The sequence below is a fragment of the Letharia lupina genome, assembly GCF_014066315.1.
Source record: "Letharia lupina isolate WasteWater1 chromosome Unknown contig_21, whole genome shotgun sequence".
NCBI classification, from domain to species: Eukaryota; Fungi; Ascomycota; class Lecanoromycetes; order Lecanorales; family Parmeliaceae; genus Letharia; species Letharia lupina.
This window is the reverse complement of record NW_023502990.1, coordinates 568,214-587,059: the sequence shown is the minus strand read 5'-3', so window position 1 is coordinate 587,059 and position 18,846 is coordinate 568,214. Positions and strand designations below refer to the sequence as shown.

The window sequence follows — 18,846 nt, the reverse complement described above, 5'->3', positions numbered from 1 at the left end:
AAAGAAATATATTATAATAGTATAGCTTCGATATTAATAATTTATTAAGAGATTAATCGAAAAGAAGATTAAAAGATTTACGAAGTAATATTTAAAAGTAAAGAACGAGACTAATATAAAGAAGAGTAAATACTCGATTATAACTCGTCTTACTTTTAATATAGAGAATCTAAGTCTTACTAAGATAGAGAATCTTATATTTAAGAAATAGACTTATATATAAAAGTATAATAAATATATTAATTTCGATATAGATATCGAGAAGAGATACGAGCTTAATTATTAGAATTATTTATAAAAATAAATAATATAATTAAGACTAGTATATAACTCGATAATATCTTAAATATCGCATTTTTAAACGAATTAAAATTATTCGATATCTTTAAAATAATCTTATTTTTTATATTTATAAAATTAATTTCTTAGATCTATATTACTTAATAATAGTTTTATATTAAATTTATTAAATAGACTTTTCTTATTAATAGATATCTAAGTATCTTTCGAAGTTATAATACGTTTCTTATAAATCTTACTATCGTCGTCGATAGCCTTTATCGATATCGACTATATAATATTTTATAAAGAAACTTATTTAATATTAATTTAAAGTTTAGCGTCTACGACTTCGTAGTTCTTCTATTAATAATAATAACGACGTAATGTTTTTTTTAAGACTTAGATATCTAAGTATATTATTTCTTATACTCTATTCTATAATAATATATAGTTTTCTAATTTTATTAACTTCTTTTCTTGTTGATGTACAATTTAACGTAAAGTTCAATTGAAGATACTGAAGCTCTTGAGACATTGTTTTTGGTGGTACGGTAGCCGGCTTGGCTACGGTGGCCATTCCGAATACTTTGTCGCATGACCTCGTACCTTACTGTACGCTCGTAACAAATGCAGCTAGAAAACAAGCTTATATTGTTCTCCGCCAGACGTCGGATTTCGGAACTTCGTCGTTACTCCGACGACACGTCCTTGATGTTGCCCCTCGAAGAAGGAGTTGAATCACCCCTCTTTGATGGTTAGTCCATCTGAAATGATTTGGAGAGATGGATCCGACTCGTTCTGATACTGTGAGCGTCTGCGTTAATGGCAGAACCGTGTGGACAACAGGTGAGAGATAAATCCGGTTTCAACTTTTGAGACTAAGCATGAGATGTCGATAGAAGATGTAGTAGAAGATTTAAGAGATGCTTATCGTGCTCTGTCAGAAGAACGGAAATGGCCTGATCCAGAGCTAGATCTCAAAAGACTTAGAAATTGGGAATGGAAACATGAAGATGAACTCAAAGAGAGATTCTTCGACCGTTTGAGTCGCTCAGGTGTAAGTGCAAGTGTAAGTGTATAGCAATTATGATTTGACGAAAACATCTAAAGCTACTTGACGCTTTCAATAGCCGAAATATCTGTTTATGCGTTTGGCTGTTTTTTAATAAAAGCATTATGACCAAGATTATCAGATGTTACTACTATATTTCTATATGTTCGATTCTGCTTTTAAAGCTCAGTCTAATAGAAGATCACTACTATAGTTCTCGATTCAATTTTTGATATTTCTGTATCTCTTGCTAATTTGAGAAGTAGTGTCGTGAGCTCTTCAAGAAATTTGAGGATCCAAAGGCAATAGAGAATCTCTCGATTGGAGAGGACAATGTCGAGACAGCCCTTTATAGTACGGCTCCGCACTTCTTTGCTCTCTATTCAATTCGATCTTCTCGAGTTGATAAGTAATAATCGCTGACGCAACATTTGAAGATTATCTATTCATAGCTGCCACTGGGTATGCAGCTTGTTCGTGGGTTGCTGGTTCCCAAGGTCAAGCGCTTCTCCTCCTTCTCGCGAGGGAACTGTACTGCGGCAAACCAGTAGAATATCTTCAAATGTTCGAGATAGCTATGAGCAAGAGCAGCTTCCCACGCTGGGTGAACCGACTAGTACCCCCTCAAGCAGACAAGCCTTGGAAGGACACTTTCTCAAGATCATCAATTGTCTGTCAATTCCTTGACAGTCTAAGCTCGCAAGATAACATGCGAGTTATCGTGCAATTCTGTCAAGATGTTGATAAGGAGAAGAAGAAGGACGCACTCTTTAAGTTCTATTGTAAGTCGGAACACAGCAGAACAAGTCTCGGTATTACTAATAATAGCAGTTCACTTCTTAGAACTACAGTCTCCAAAGACCGCTTTCCACGAAGCCATTGACTCCAAGTCCCCGACCATCGTTGGTGTTAACAAGGCAATCCATGACACTATCAACATTCATCTTGACAGGGTAGAAAAAGACGTGGAGATTTTCCTCAACACAGACAATGAAGAACTCGAAGGAGCAAGCGAGGTTCATTCCAAAGACATCTCTATCGAAAATTCCGATGATGTGCACCTACTCTATGCGGTTTCTGGCTCAGGAAAAACGAGAAGAATCGAACGCCTTCTCCATAGTCAATGGGGCTATTATCTCCTTCCCGGTAATGTGAACCCAACTGAGCAACGCAACTGTGGCAACTTGTACGACCCTCAAAGAGAAGAATATTCAAAAGATTCGTGCGTTCTATGGAGGTTGCTCCGGGAGATCGACAAAATTATGCCTGGAATGGAAATTGATAAACTCCAAATTCGCAATTGGTTTCACTGTCTTATATTATCGCGTCATTTGATCTTCGACAGATTTCTCAAAGTTGCCGGCAAACAGCAGGCTATGACACCTGCGAAATGGCTAGGGTTCCAAAAGTCCTGTTCTATCTCAGATCCATTTAAGACTCTGTTCAAGCTGCTGTTACTGGTCAACAGTGGGTCCAAGGACTTGGGATATGAAACGCCGGACCTCGACCCCGTGCTCAAAGAAAATGCTTTCTATTATTGCCTTGATGAAGCGCAGTGCTGTCTCGACACCCCTCTTCCTTTCAGCAATATTGGCAGATACAAAGATGAAAACACCTTACAGCTTATTTGTGGGCAAATTCTATTAGATTTCAAGGCTGATGTCAGGTTTCAAAATCCGGGCTTGAGATTCATCGTCAGCGGAACGTCTCTGAAGTTGAAGGAGACGGTCTCAATTATCAAAGGCACTCAAGAATGGCGAGAAACCCATGAGGACATTGTATCCGCCAAATGTGAAACGGTCACAGATTTCCCACTCCTAACAAGTGCCCAAGAACTCTTGAATCTGATTAAAGAGCGTGGGCTTTTTCAGAAAATCGAAAGTGACTCGGATCTTGTCGACGAGGTCAAGAAGTGTGGTGTTCCGCTTCGGGGACGATATCTGTGGTCAGCTCTCTATGTGGACCACCTGAAGGAACACTTCACAAATCACAGAAAACTGGATATGAAAACCATACTTGAGGCAGCTAATAAAACTATCGACGAAGCTAAGAGATCCCTGAAGGAGAGGCTGTCACGGCTCCAGAAGGAGAAGTACAACGACGTTTTGCAGGAGCTATGCTGGGTTGTCATTCAAAGCGATCTTCTGGACATGCCAACAAAGTTCGAAAAGGACGAGGATCATCAAATGATTTCGGAAGCATTTGCGGTCGTAGAGAAGAGTTCCTCAGTAGGCGTCTTGAAAGAACGTCTTGCTATGGAGGCGGCCATCGAGTGGTTTCGCAAAGAGCAATGGGACATGTATAGCGGTAACGTTAAAAAGTATTTGCGTTTCTCGGCGAACGATGCAAGCTCCTTTGGGAAAGCTGCAGAGTGGTGGCTGGCATTAGTAGGAACTGATACTCACGTAAGATGATATATATGCTAACTGATTCGTAGGAATTGTGGCATTGTCTACATCATTCGAATCGCGTGACTGGATCAGAAGGCGAAATTCGTCGTGGACAGATTTTGAAGACACTTTCCAAGGCCAGTAGAGACGGCAAAGTGCCCGAAATATCAGGAGGAACAAGAACAGGTTTATGCAGTTCGTCTCCAGAACCACTCAAATTGGCATCCACACACCGTCTGGTTGAGGGGAAGAATATTGGTCATGTGTACGATGGAAAAACCAGCTGGGGCTTTAGTAGCAGGTTTGCGATACATTTCAGTCGCTGTTAGGTCCTGCTAATATTCGACAGAGGGGAAACTCCCAACCTTGACCACGCTGTCCCAATCTGGGAATGGATGAAGTCTATCCGGGAGTGTAAAGAACCAGTGGCTAGCTTCTACTTTCCTGATACCCTTGCTGGACCAGATATCCTCTTTTCGTTGGAACTGAAAGACTCAGTAAAATCAGAAGAGTCAAGCTTCCGCGGTCGGATCATGTGTATTTTGCAGGTGAGTTTAGGACTGAGTATAGAAGCCAATGGTCTACTGACCTTCTTGCGCCTCAAAAGTTGAAAACAGGGCCCATTAAAAAGTTACGAAACGCGATTAGCACGACGAACTTACAAACGTCTTATCAAGGCCGCAACAAGAATCGAATTCGGGATAAGAAAAAGAGGGAATTAGACAAAGAGCTTGAGAACTGGAAGGGCGCAACGATTATTCGGGTTTTGGTCTGTACTGCAAAAGATTACGACGGAGAAAAGGCTGTCGCCACGTATTTGAAAAACGAAAGGAAAACCAGCAGTAATGAGTTATTCTTTCTATGCGGCAAGAAGTACAGAGGAGATCTTTTTGGCGAGACTTTTGCAAGGTTGGCAGAGGCGAAGATGGCTGGAGAGTCGGAGGAAGCGACATTAGGAGAAATTATCAGGAAGAGACCGCAGGACCAAGAAGATACGGAAACGAACAGGAAAAGGCGAAAGAACTAGAAGGCTGGCGCTAAGTTCCAGAGCTTCCGGAATTTGCCTGTTTTGTTTATTTGGGGTTTTTTAAGTCAAGCATGATTCAACAGCTGAGGTACGTAGCTATTACAGCAGCCCATATTGATCAATCGCAAATTAATTTTTTCCTCGATCACCAGATTATCTTCTACCTTATACCCCCCTCGAAAGCCCGAAGGAAAGCCCAAAAGGAAGCCCAAAAAGGTGACCCCGAAAAGTCACCCCGAAAAGCGACCTAGAAAAGTGCCCGGGAAAGTGCCCGCTCCAAGAGCAGGAAAGTATCTGGCATAATGCCGTCAAACGTCGTCACTAATGACACTTAGGGCGGCAAGTCCATAATTTTCTAATCTGTGTTCAGAGAGGCAATGAAGATTAGTTTTTATCTCTCAAGCACACCGAGATCTTTTCGCAACAGTGGGACTGTGGGTTAGTGGGTCTATTATGAGGCCATAGCGTTGGTGGTTGTTTGATCAACCATTTCATCATTATGCGATATGCGATAGTAGGGAGATAGATGACCATAGCGAGTACTATTTATATAGCTACTGCATTAGTAATTAATTCTTTATTCGAATTATTATCTTTTTAAAGCGATATTATTATTCTTCTTTTCGTAGTTAAATTTATATATATTAAATTTATTTAACTATTATAAGTATATTATTTAACTACTATTAATATATTTTATACTCTTATATACTTTATAATAGCTTTTATTATTATTATAAAATTTAAGAATATAATTAAATAAGTTATTTTTATCTTTAAGATTATTAAAAAAATCTTTAAGATAATTAATAAGATTTTTAAGATTAATAAAGCTATTAAGATTAAAATATCTTATCTATAAGAAGATCGTTATATATAAAATATTAAAATCGATATAGATATAATATTAATATTATTAAATTTTTTCTATTAAATTTTTTCTATTTTTTTATTAATTATAGAATATATTTTATACTTTCTAATAATTTAAAATTTATAAAATTCGATCTTATAATTAATTATTTATTTATATATACTTTTATTCGAATTATAAAGAGTAATTATAAACTACTATATGTTACGACTATATTCTATATCTCTCTTAATATACTATTTAATTCTATAGTCTATTAGAACTTAGCGTATCTTAGTAGAGTTATCTACTACTATCTAATATCTTCTATTTATATAGCTATTCGATATCTAGTTATCTTATTTAATATATCTATATTAATATTATATCTATATTAATTCTAATACTATAACTAGATTACTTCATTTACTATATTTAAATTAATAGACGAATTTAAGAAATCTATTAATAGGGGCTTTAATAAGATATTAAATTAAACTATCGTATTTCTAGATAAATCTATTATATAGATAATACGTTATAAAGAATATTTATCGAGATAGCGTAATAATCTTATAATTAGTTAGAGAAATAAAGTAATTATTAGATTAGTTTATTTATATAGCTAGTAAATCTAAAGAAATCGCTACTTAACTTAATAATTATATAACTAATTCTCTAAGCGAAGTAAAAGTATTTAAAAGAACAATATTTAAACTATCTATAGTTTTTATAATAGCTTAAATAATTTATAAACGAGAAAAAAAAGTCCTTATAAAATATAATATTATTTTTTGAATTTATAATAAAGTCTTATAAAGGATATTATAAGAAGTTTTTCTTTTCTCTTCTTCGCTTAATATTTATAATATTAAAAAATCGAAAGAAATAACGTAACTTTCTTATCTTTATTTCGAAATTATTATTTTTAATATATAATTAAATAAGATAAATCGAGTTAATAATCTTCTTACTTAGATATTTAATCGATAATAATTCTTACTATTTAACGATATAGCGAAGAATATCGTGGCTATTATAGATCTATAATAGATTATTAATATCGATTAATTACGTAATTAAGTTAATAAGAAATTTAATTAATTTCTTATTATACTTCGCGATCTCTATTATTAATAAGATTAATTTCGAGATATAGCTAAATAATATATCGATTTTAAGATTAAGAGAAATAAGATAGTAAATTAATAAAATAAAACTTAATAACGCTTAAAGTAAGTTAGTATTAAGATTAAGAAGCTATAAGAATATAATAGAGAGCTTTAATAATAGCTAATAATAATACGATTAAGTATATTTAAGAATTTATAAATTATCTCTAAGATATAAGCGTTAACTTTATTAGAGCTTACTTAAGTTTTACTCTTTATTTATAGAAAAGAGAAGTCTATTAAACTATTAGATTCTTCTTTTTTTATTAATAATAAGAATCTTATATAAGAGAATTAGTTAGTTAAAATAAAGAAAAAGTTATTAAATAATAAGAATTACTATTCTATCGAGACGTTTTAAATTATCTATCTTCTATTATATATAAATAGAGAAGTAATCTTTTATATTCTAAATAGAAGATATAGAGATATTATAAATTTTTATATATTAATTAACGAGGTTATAAATTAGCTAACTAAAATTTATAAAGAGATAAATCGTTATAAGAAGATAAGACGTAATTATAATTCTCTTTAATAGATAATCTAGTCCTTTAATAGATTCTATATAAAATTTAGTAAACTCAATTTTATACTTAATTATAACGAAATTTATTTAAGAGATAATTTAAATATTAAGTTATAAATATATATCCGACTTTACTTTATTTTTATAACTCTTTCTAATTATAAATCTATACCTCTAAAAGATATTAAGAAATATCTTATAAATAATAATAACTTATAGCGCGTAGACTATAAATAACGTTTAACTTTAATTATTAATAAAATAACTTTTAAAATTATTATAATTTAAATAAGAAAGATAATTATCGCTATAATTAAGAATTATATACTTTTCGCTATTATATTAAATACTTATATCTTAAATATCTTTTAGAATATATCGAAGACGATAATTAATATAGATTTAAGAAATTTAATATATTTTAATTATAGAAAGATAAACTATATAAGACGCGACTATCTAATATAATGTTAGAAAAGGAGCTTAAGGATTCTAAGTAAGAGAATCTTAGATTACTTAGCTTACGTCGCTTAATATACGTTTAGCGAAGTCTTAGCAAATAAGCTTAAGTAAGCGATTTCCCTCGAATTTCCTTTATTTTCTTAAGAATTAGTTTTACTATCAAATCGATATATAAATATATCTATTTTTCTAATTCTATATTACTATATAACTCTAAAACTCTTTAAATTTAATAATTTTAATTCTTTAATTCTTTTTAGAGATAGCGATTTAAAATTAATATAATAATTATTATTAGAGTATAGTCTTAATATTTATAAAACGAGTCGTCGTTAATTAATATAATATTGAATTAAAATATTATTATAGTATAATTAGATATATTAGAGTATATTATAAACTCGAATAAAGAGATTTTTTCGTTAGTCGTAGATAATAATTTAACGAAGAAATTAAGTAGTAATAAAGATAATAATATTACTATTTATAGTTAAGAAAGTATCTTTAATAATAAGCGAGATATTAATAAATAGATTAATAAATCTACTTATATTCTAAATAATAAAGTAGAGTATACTACTTATTATCGAGATATATTTATATAAAAACGTTATTTTTAATCTCTAAAAGCGGAGATTATTTTATTTAAAAGAGATAAAATATCTATAAATTATAATCGTAATAGCGATAATAATAAATCGAAATTATTAATAACTTTAGAAATAAAAAGAATTATAAATAATATTAATTTTAAATATAATAATATTATCTAGCGACCTCGAAAAATAATTTAATTAGAGAAATTATTAATTTATTATAAAAAAAGTATTTAAGAATATTAAGTTCTAATATAAGAGATAAACGAGATATTTCGCTTAATTTTAAAAAACTTTCTTACTAAAAAGAATAAGATTCTTTAAACTCGTTAATCTTTTAATAATAATTAGAAAAAATTATAAGCTAATAAGAAGAATAGATTTCTAAATTATAACTATATATAATAGAAGTTTATTAACTTTCTACTAAATTAAATTAAGAATCTAATAAATCGCGGGTTTAATATTATCTAAGCGTATACGAATATTAACTAAAAATAAAATCAAATTATACGCTAATTTAATAATTATCTTCGATTATTAAAAGCTTAAATAGATCTCTATATTAAGAATTAATAAGTATATTACTTATTTATAAAGTTTTATACGAATCTTCGTTACTAGCTAGCTAATATTTAAATTATATTAATTAAATAAGATAAGCTTTTAATATTTATAATATATTTAAAGAATAATAATAGAAAGTAAGAATCTTCTAGAGAATATAAAATAAGTAGTATTTCTAATCTATAAGAGGGTTAATAGCGAGAAAATTAAAATTCTTAATATAAGAGATCGCAGTTATCGCGAAGATAAAATAAATTTAATTTAAGAGATAAACGACCTTAAGACTATAAGTCTAAAAATAAATCTAAAGATAATAAATTCTATTTAAATAATATAAAATGCTATAATTATAAAAAAAAAGGGTATTATACTACTATCTATATTAAATCGAAAAAATAGAAAATAAAAAATCTTAATAATATATCGATTAATTTAATTAATAATTATAAGCTTTACGTAGTTAACTTAATAAGAAAAGAGAAATTTTTATCGAAGACTTCGTAACGATAAAAGTAAAAATAGAAGTAGTATTTATTCTATCGTTAATCTACGAAGATAAAGTACTTCTAAATAATTAAAACGAATTATAAACTTTCATCGAAATTTATTTTGATAATAGTGTAGAGGTAAATATAATAAGCTAGCGTTTTGCGATTAAGTAGAATCTAATTAAGATTAATAAACTCTTATTAAAACCTATATAAATAAATAAAAAATTAACTTATTATTATAATATCTATTCGATAATTTATTATCTATAAGATAGTTAAAAGCGTATTAAATATTATAAATATATTTTCTACGCTATTAATAAGAAAGATCTCTTAATAATTTTAAATCTTCTAGTCTTAATTAATAAATAAATTAAAATAAATATAAAAGATCAAATTTAGCGTTTCGATATTAAAAAGTAATCGCTTAAGATTCTAATATCGTAATAATTCGCGAATATCTTAAAAAGATATAAAACTATTTATATATTAGTTATAGTTAAAATAATAACTATAAATAGAGAAGATAAAATTAATATAATCGAAATATATAGTATTTATATAGATAGCGTAAAGGTTATTCTTAAACTTTCTAATAAGTTAAAAAAATATAAAGATATATTCTTATTAAAAGAAGTAAGTTAACTATTATTATATAAGAGTCGCGATTATATTATCGAAACTATAGCGAAGTTACTATTCGACTTATTATATAATTTATTTAATATAAAATTAGCGATATTAAGAATTTATCTCGACGAAGCTCTAGCGAAGAATTAGATTAGATACTTTATAAGTTTAATAAAAACTTTAATTCTATTTATTCTAAAAAAGAATAGAGATCTACGTCTATATATTAACTATTATAAACTAAATAAAATAATTATTAAAAATCGATATCTATTACTCTTAATTAGCGAGACGCTTAATTATTTAAATAATTTTAAATAATATACTAAATTTAATTTAAAGAATACTTATTATTATATATAAATTTATAAAGGTAATAAATAAAAGATAGCGTTTCGTATACGTTATAAATACTTTAAGTATCTAATAATATTATTTAACTTAACTAATATCTTAATAATTTTTTAAGTTTATATTAATAAGACTTTAATTAAGCTAGTTAACTAATTTTACGTAATATATTTAAATAATATTTTTATATACTCTAAGATAAAGAAGAAATATCTAAATTATATAAAGTAAGTACTTAATCGATTTAGACGATATAGCCTTTATATAAGTCTAAAGAAATATAAGTTTTTCGTTATCGAAATAGAATTTCTTAACTTTATAATATTTACTATTAATATTATTATAGATAAATATAAGATAATTATAATTTAAGAGTGATTAAAATTAAAAGACTATTATAACGTATAAGTCTTTCTAGAGTTTATAAATTTCTATTAAAGATTTATTTATTACTATTCTTAAATTATAGATTTTTTAATAAAACTTCTTAAAGAGAGCGAAAAAGATATTAAATTAGAATTATTTTTATAGCTCGATATTATAAAGTATACGTTTAAGAAACTAAAGAGCGTCTTTATAATCGCATCTCTTCTTAAATATTTTAACTCTTAACTTTCAATTTAAATTAAAATCGATATCTTATTATTCGCTATAGTAAGTATATTTACTTAACTATATATAAATAAATAATAATATCTAATCGCTTTTTATTTAAGAAAGATAATTAATATAAAGTATAATTATAAAATATATAATTAAGAACTTTTTACGATTATTATAATATTTAAATATTAGCGCTACTATCTAAAGAGAAGTTTCTATCTTATTAAAATCTTTATTAATTATAATAATTTAAAGTACTTTATAAAGTAATCGATATTAAATAGTAAATAAGCTCGCTAGATAATAAAACTCTCTTTATATAATTTCTTAATTTCGTATAAACTAGATAAAATAAATCTTATTAATATATCTTTAAGACGTCTTAATTATAAAAATAAAAACGAATTAATTAATAGACTTTTCTCTACGTTATAATAAAAACTAGCTAAAATTAAAAGCCTTTTAAATTTTATTCTAATTATTATTAAGATAGCTTATAGAGATAGCGTAGACTATATATATAAAAAATATAATCTTAATAATAAGTATCTTATTATATTAAGTAGTTTAAGTATAGATAAAAGTTCTTTAGATATTAATTCTCGAGAAGAAGTATCTATAAAAAAAAAATTTAAGAATTTAAGAATTATTATAATATAAGAAACTTACTTAAATATAGTATATTCTTTAAGATTTAAAAAATCTTAATCTTTAATAAGAGAGAGTTTAAGTGAGATATTTATTTAATATATTTACAACGTAATCGATAAGCGACTTAATTTTATTATTAAAATTATTAATTATAAATAGCTTATTTTATATTTAATTATCGAAGTATTAATAACTAGCGAAATAATATATAATATAAATAATAAGTTTATTTATAAACTTATAAAGATACTTTAATAAAAAAATACTTTTATTAAAAAGTGTAAAGCTAGTAAAATATTAGATAAGCGAATATAAAGTATTAATAATTAGACTTAAAATAGTTAAAGGCTATTAAGATATAATAATAGATTATATATCTTCGAAGAAGGCTTAATTTAAGAAAAACTATTAAAACGCTATTATAACGATTTTATAGCTAGATATTTCGATATTAATAAGATTACTAGCCGAAAAGATATGATATAAATAGAGTCGAATATTATTTCATTTTTCTGATATGGATTCGAAATCTTAATAGGATATTTCACGATATAATATATCTATAATATCATATTATGAAATAATATATATATGAGATATCCCGTTAAGATTTCTATATTTAGAAGTATAAGTAGCTATTCTAGTTATTATTCTAATTAATTATAGCTATTACTATTATAGCTATTACTATTATAGCTATTACTATTATAATTATTACTATTATAACTACTATTATTATAACTATTACTATTATAGCTATTATATAATAATAGACTATTTAAATAATAAATAGTAATAGTTATAATAGTAATAGCTGTTAAAATATTAGATATATAATATATAGAACGAACGAATTAATTCTTTAAAACCTCTCCGAGGCTAGGTTCTAAATATAGTATAAAATTAGATAACTGAAAAATACGGTGGCTGAGATACGCGAGGGCTATATTTCGATAGTAGCTATAATAGTAATAGTAGTTATAATAGTAATAGTTATAATAGTAATAGTTATAATAGTAGCAGCTATAATAGTGATAGTTATAATAGTGATAGCTATAATAGTATATCGAATGAAGATAGATACGATTAGTTGTTAACTAGAATAATAATTAGAATAGCTACTTTATACTTCTAAATATAGAAATCTTAACGGGATATCTCATATATATTTTATTTCATAGTATGATATTATAGATATACTATACCGTGAAATATCCCGTTAAGATTTCTGTCACGGGAAAGCGTGCCTTATCGCAAACCGTTGCGCCAAAGCGCCAAAAGAGCGCGGACCCCTGCCTGAACAGCAAGAATCCCCTAAAGCACACTAAATCCGTAACAATTGCACACTTCGAAAAATGGCGCATGTCCCCATGCGCTGGCCTACACGCATATCGTATTTAAGAACCCCCCAGGTGTGACCCCGTAAGCTACTTGCGGCCTGGTGCGAGGGAAGGCACGAGGAAAGGCACGAGGATTATGAGTCCCCACCAAATCCTCACCGAACCCGAGTGCCAAGTAACCTATTCAGACTGTCCGGGTCACACCCGGAATCGAACCGGTGTTGCTACCAATTGTCAAGGAAATGGATGACTGGGTCATGAATTCATGTGTGGTGTAAAAGATGTTGATTATTCTATGTGCCCGCAGGGCAGATATGTGCGGTGCCAAGCCACGCTAGGCCCAATCGGGTGGTGGCTCTGGAGGAGGCCTTGGCGTACCGTGACAACATGCCCGCAAAGAATGAAAAAAAGACACGTCCTCGTGGCTGCATCCCTGGATAGCTACATTGAGTATGCGCCGTCCATATATCCATGCACCTATCCTTGGCCTATAGCCTCCATATCCTTCGCGAATCGAATGTAGCCGAGCGGAGAGTCGAGTTGAGAGGCGAGTTGAGAGGCGAGAGGTAAGGTAGAAAGTGGAGCACTGTTAAGGCGAGGGGAAGGATCTCCGCAATTATGCATAGTGGCCTGGTGTGGAATTGTGGAGAGTGTGCCCGCTTGAATAGGACTGCTGCTGCCCGTGCTCTTGTTCTTCTCCATAGTCTTCTCCGTAAATTTCTCCACATTTGCCTGTTGTAGATCGAAGTGTCCCACCTCTTCTGCTCGTAAGTGGCCTGGATTTGTATGGTAGGACGAGTCGTTCGTGTGAGAGAGTTTCTGCTGTGGTATTTCAATGCTGGAAAGCGGAGTCGCATTGGGAGGCGGAGTAGGATTGGGAGATGAAGTAGGATTTTGGTATAGTGCGGGGCCCAAAAACTGTTCGATTCTCTCTAATCTCTGCTCAAATCTCTGCTCAAATCTCTGCATTTCTTGACGCATCATACCACCAAATGCAGTCATTAGGCCATTGATCGTATCTTGTGAGAGGTCGGGGATCATTAACTGTGAATCTGGTGTGTTGAAGGCTTGGTAAGAGGTGCTTGGCACGAGTTCTCCGCTTGTTTCTCCGTTGTTAGGAGACATGATGTGATGTCAAATGGCCTAATGAAAGGATTGACTGTGTGGTCTGGTAGGCTGGTGAATAGCCTAATTGTCTGATTGCGTAGACTGAATCTAGCTGCGTAGCGGAAGCGCGGGGGGGCTGACTGTCGGTATATCGTGACTGCGGGTTGAGTGACGGTATAGACGACTTGGAAGAGGATCTGGGTTAGGTGTGGCTATCAATTGTCAAGGAAATGGATGACTGGGTCATGAATTCATGTGTGGTGTAAAAGATGTTGATTATTCTATGTGCCCGCAGGGCAGATATGTGCGGTGCCAAGCCACGCTAGGCCCAATCGGGTGGTGGCTCTGGAGGAGGCCTTGGCGTACCGTGACAATATCATATCATATCAGATATGAGATTATGTAAATCTTAATAACTTATATTATATTAGAGTATGATATGATAGATTAATATCCCATATTATATTATATCTTTCCGGCTAGTAAATAAGATATTTAAATTAATAAGTAGAAAATACTATTAGAATAGTATTCGCGTAGATATTAAGAAGTATATTAATATATATAATATCTATTAGCGTATAAAGATAAAACGCTATCGTTTTTATAGTAAACTAGATATACTTTCTTTATTAATAAAATTATAAAAGAAAATTATAATAGATTTTATTATAAATCTTTCTTTTAGTAAATATAAAGATTATATTTATAACTTAATCTTTATAGTAATTAATTAATATATTAAAATATTAAAATATATACTTATTAATAAGATAATTAATATTATATAATTAGAGAAGTTATTTATAAAGAAAATTATTCTTTAATATAAAATATTAGAAGATATTATTATAGATTAAAAATTTATTTTTATAAGTATATTTTAATTAGAAGTTTATTATTAATTATATATAAAACGTAAATTAAGTATTATCTTTTATTTATAAATCGACGAATAAATAGAGTAATAAAATTAGACTCTAAAATATTATTTAAGAGTATATTATTCTAAGCGATAAGACGATTAGATAGAGTTTCTACTAATCGTAGAATTTATATATTATTAAAGCGAGTATAAAATAATTAATTATAGTTTATTCTTCGCTATATACGAATATTAGTTTAAACTTAAATTAATTATTAAAAATAATATTATTAAGAAAGAAGTATCTATAGTAAAAGAATATATTAAAGAAATTAATATAATTTAATAAGAGCTTATAAGACGCTAGTAAAGCGTATAAAAAATATAATCGAAATTTTATAATAAGAATTATAAATCGTAAAGGTTTAATTATAATAATCTTATTATACTTTTTATAAAGAATTTAAAATAAAAGAGATTAAGTAAAAAACTTTCTAATAAACTAATTAATTTATTTTATATTTAAAAATGTATTAAAACGCAAGCGTACTGGCTATAACTATTATCTACCTATCGAATTTACTCTATTTTCTATATATTATTATTAAAATTATATAAATAAAGATTAGAAGATCTAGATATCTCTAAATATTTTATTTTTAAACTAATAAAAGATAATAAAAAGTATCTAATAGAATTTATATATAAAAAGTATATAAGAAAGAGTAAGATAAAATATCTTATTTAATAAAAAGATTATTTTAAAAAGTATAATAAATAATTTAATAAAGAAGTTATAAGAAATATATAAGATTTAATTAACGAGTTTAATAAGTAGAGCTTATAGATATAAAAAGTATAGAATATAAATATTAAAAAAGAGCTTAAAAATTAACGATTTTAAAAAATATTTAAAGATAAAGAACTTAGCTATAGAAAGTTAAATCTCAAATATTATAATAAAAAATAGTATTAAAAGAGCTAATAAAAAGTATTAATATTTAAAAATAATAATAAAAAGATTATATTATTAGAAGTAATAGATATTATAGTATAAGATATATATATATAAAACGACGGGCTAGTTAAATCTTTTAAAGTTCTTATTAAAGATATAATTAATAGCGTCGTTATTATTAAGACTATCTCTCAAATCGTCCTTATTAATAAATTCTATTTTATTATTCTCTTTCTCTTTCTCTTCTTTCTTCTTCTCTTCTTTTTTATTTTTCTCTTTCTTATTATCTTTACTACTATTTATTTTATTCTTATTATTATTACTCTCGAAGTTTAAGCTTAACTCGAAGAGCGCGAAAGATATATTTATCGATAAAAGATTAATTTAAAATATACTTAATATATATATAAAGAATAAGAAATAAATATAAGAAGTATAAGTATATATAATAAAGCGTATAACGTTATAAATACTCGTAAGAATATCTAAAATCTTTTAAAGGATCTTCGCTTTATTAAGCGAAGCCGCTTCGCTATCTAACTTCTTCTTTATTCTTAATTAATTTTTAATATATTAAATCGCTATTAAGATCGTATTAAAATATTTATAAATAATCTCGAATCGCGTAATAGATATAAAATTAAGAATATCGAAGATAAGAAGATAATAAACGATTTAAATATATTATAAATAAACGCGAATTATAGTATTAGCGTCGATAATTATATATTTATTTATTAAGATCTTTTAAATAAATTAGTAAGCGCTATAGACGCGTCTATTATACGTTATTTATATAAAAATTTATTATAATATAATTACTATAAAGGTAAGCGTAATAATAATATTTAATAATTATATTATTATTATTATTAAATATAATATTATATAAATAAGAAGTATATTTAAAAACTTATCGAGTATAGTAATAATAGATATTTTTATTTAATATTAATAAGGATCTAGCGCTATAAAGAGCGAGTATAATAAATTATAATTATTAATACGTAAGAAATATATATATAATAATAAGATTTTTAAAAAACTTACTATAGTAGCTATAACGTCTATAAAATATATTAATTAAGTATATATTTACTATATATTTATTATAAAAAGCGTAGATTATTAAAAGTAATAAAGAAGTATTAATAAAATAGAAAACTTTTTAAAAAAAAAGTAAATATTATTATAATCGCATATTAACTATACGCGTCGCGTATTTAAATTATAATATTAATAATTACTCTATATATTATTATAATTATATCTAATCTATAAGAGTATATCTAATATTATCTATTAACGTTATATACTTTTATTATATATTTATAATATATTATATTTACGCTATACTATTATAAGAAACTCTTTTTCTTCTTTTTCTATAAGATTTAAAGAATTTTAATAAATTTTCTAATAATAAGAAAATATTTTTTCTATATTTAGATTTAAGGATAAATCTTTAAAGAGAGAAAGTAATTATTAGAAAAGAGGTTTAAGGATTCTAAATAAGAGGACTTTAAATTACTTAACTTATATTATCTAATATATACTTAATAAAGTCTTAGCGAATAAGCTTAAGTAAGTAATTTCTCTTAAATTTTCTTTATTTTCTTAAGAATTAGTTTTACTACTAGATCGATATACGAATATATCTATCTTTCTAATTCTATATTACTATATAACTCTAAGACTCTTTAAGTCTAATACTATTATCGCTATTATTATATATTATTATTATTATTATTACTTTAATAATCGTAATAATTCTATTATTATAATTATAAAAGTCGCGCTAATAAGTATAAAAGCTTTATTTTTAATTTAATTTTTATTCTTTTTAGTAATAATATTAATATTAACGCTATTATAAGTAAGTATTTAATTCTTCTTTATATCTACTATTTTACTTTTATTTATTTTTATCGTAATATCGCGATAGTAAGTTATATATTATTATAATAATATAATATATATATCGATTAAGATAATAGTTAAGTAAGATTAAAATTATTTAGATTAATTTTATATATAATAAATATCTCGAAAAATACTTTACGATATTTTTTAGATAGTATAAGAAGTATATTAATATATTAATAATAATATTAAATCTTCGCTCTTATAGCTTTATAGATTATTAAGTACTTATAATTATTATTATTTCTACGCTTCTCGCTATAGTTAATAAATATTTATATTTATTTTAAAGATATATTTAGCTAAGAGAGCTTAATAGCTTCTCTTATTACTATTTTTATTTTTATTTATAAATAAAAGAGATATTAGATAATTAAGAGATTACGCTAATATATATTAATCCCCTTTTATTATTATTATATATATACTTTTATATATAACTCTTATATAATTTATATTATATTTTTTATTAACTCGCGCTAGCGTAAATATAGACGATACTCTTATAAGAATTATATATATATTATAAATCTAATCTCTTATTATTAGATAGATATTCTCGCTATAACTCGCTTTAATAAAGATATTTATATTATTTTTTAAATATAAAGCGATATAAGTCTTAATTAATATATATTAGATTATATAGCTAATGTATATAGCGGTTTATTATATTAAGAAATTTTAACGTAATATTATTATCTTCGCCGCTTCTTTTATTACTTCTTTTATTATCTCTTATATTAAGTCTTCTTATTATCTAATAGATTTTTTAAATAAAAAATTATTTTTTAATATAAGAGAATAGATAAATTAATATTAGATAGTAGTAGTTATATATATAATTCTAATAATTACTTTTCTTATAATACGCGATATTTTAGCGCTTTAGAATATATCTATAGATATCTTAGCTATTTTCGCTAAGCCTTTTAATTATAATTTATTTACCTTATAAGATTTCTTTATTATTACTATTTTCTTAATCTATTTTATTT

General features: G+C 26.8%; 2 protein-coding genes across 2 annotated transcripts; one reads left to right on the top strand and one right to left on the bottom strand.

Annotated features, from left to right (window-relative positions):
* Positions 1 to 1,171: 1,171 nt before the first annotated feature.
* Positions 1,172 to 4,750, top strand: HO133_005435 (uncharacterized protein; the record flags this gene model as incomplete). The annotated part of the gene is made up of 7 exons (XM_037296345.1): positions 1,172 to 1,351; positions 1,600 to 1,687; positions 1,771 to 2,115; positions 2,165 to 3,720; positions 3,771 to 4,024; positions 4,073 to 4,271; positions 4,331 to 4,750. 7 exons carry the CDS (start codon positions 1,172 to 1,174, stop codon positions 4,748 to 4,750), a joined length of 3,042 nt encoding a protein of 1,013 aa, XP_037148327.1.
* An 8,722-nt stretch (positions 4,751 to 13,472) lies between these two features.
* Positions 13,473 to 14,120, bottom strand: HO133_005434 (uncharacterized protein; the record flags this gene model as incomplete). The annotated part of the gene is given in 2 exon segments (XM_037296344.1): positions 13,473 to 13,966; positions 13,982 to 14,120. The coding sequence occupies 2 exon segments, from the start codon at positions 14,118 to 14,120 to the stop codon at positions 13,473 to 13,475; spliced, it is 633 nt and encodes a 210-aa protein (XP_037148326.1).
* Positions 14,121 to 18,846: the final 4,726 nt, after the last annotated feature.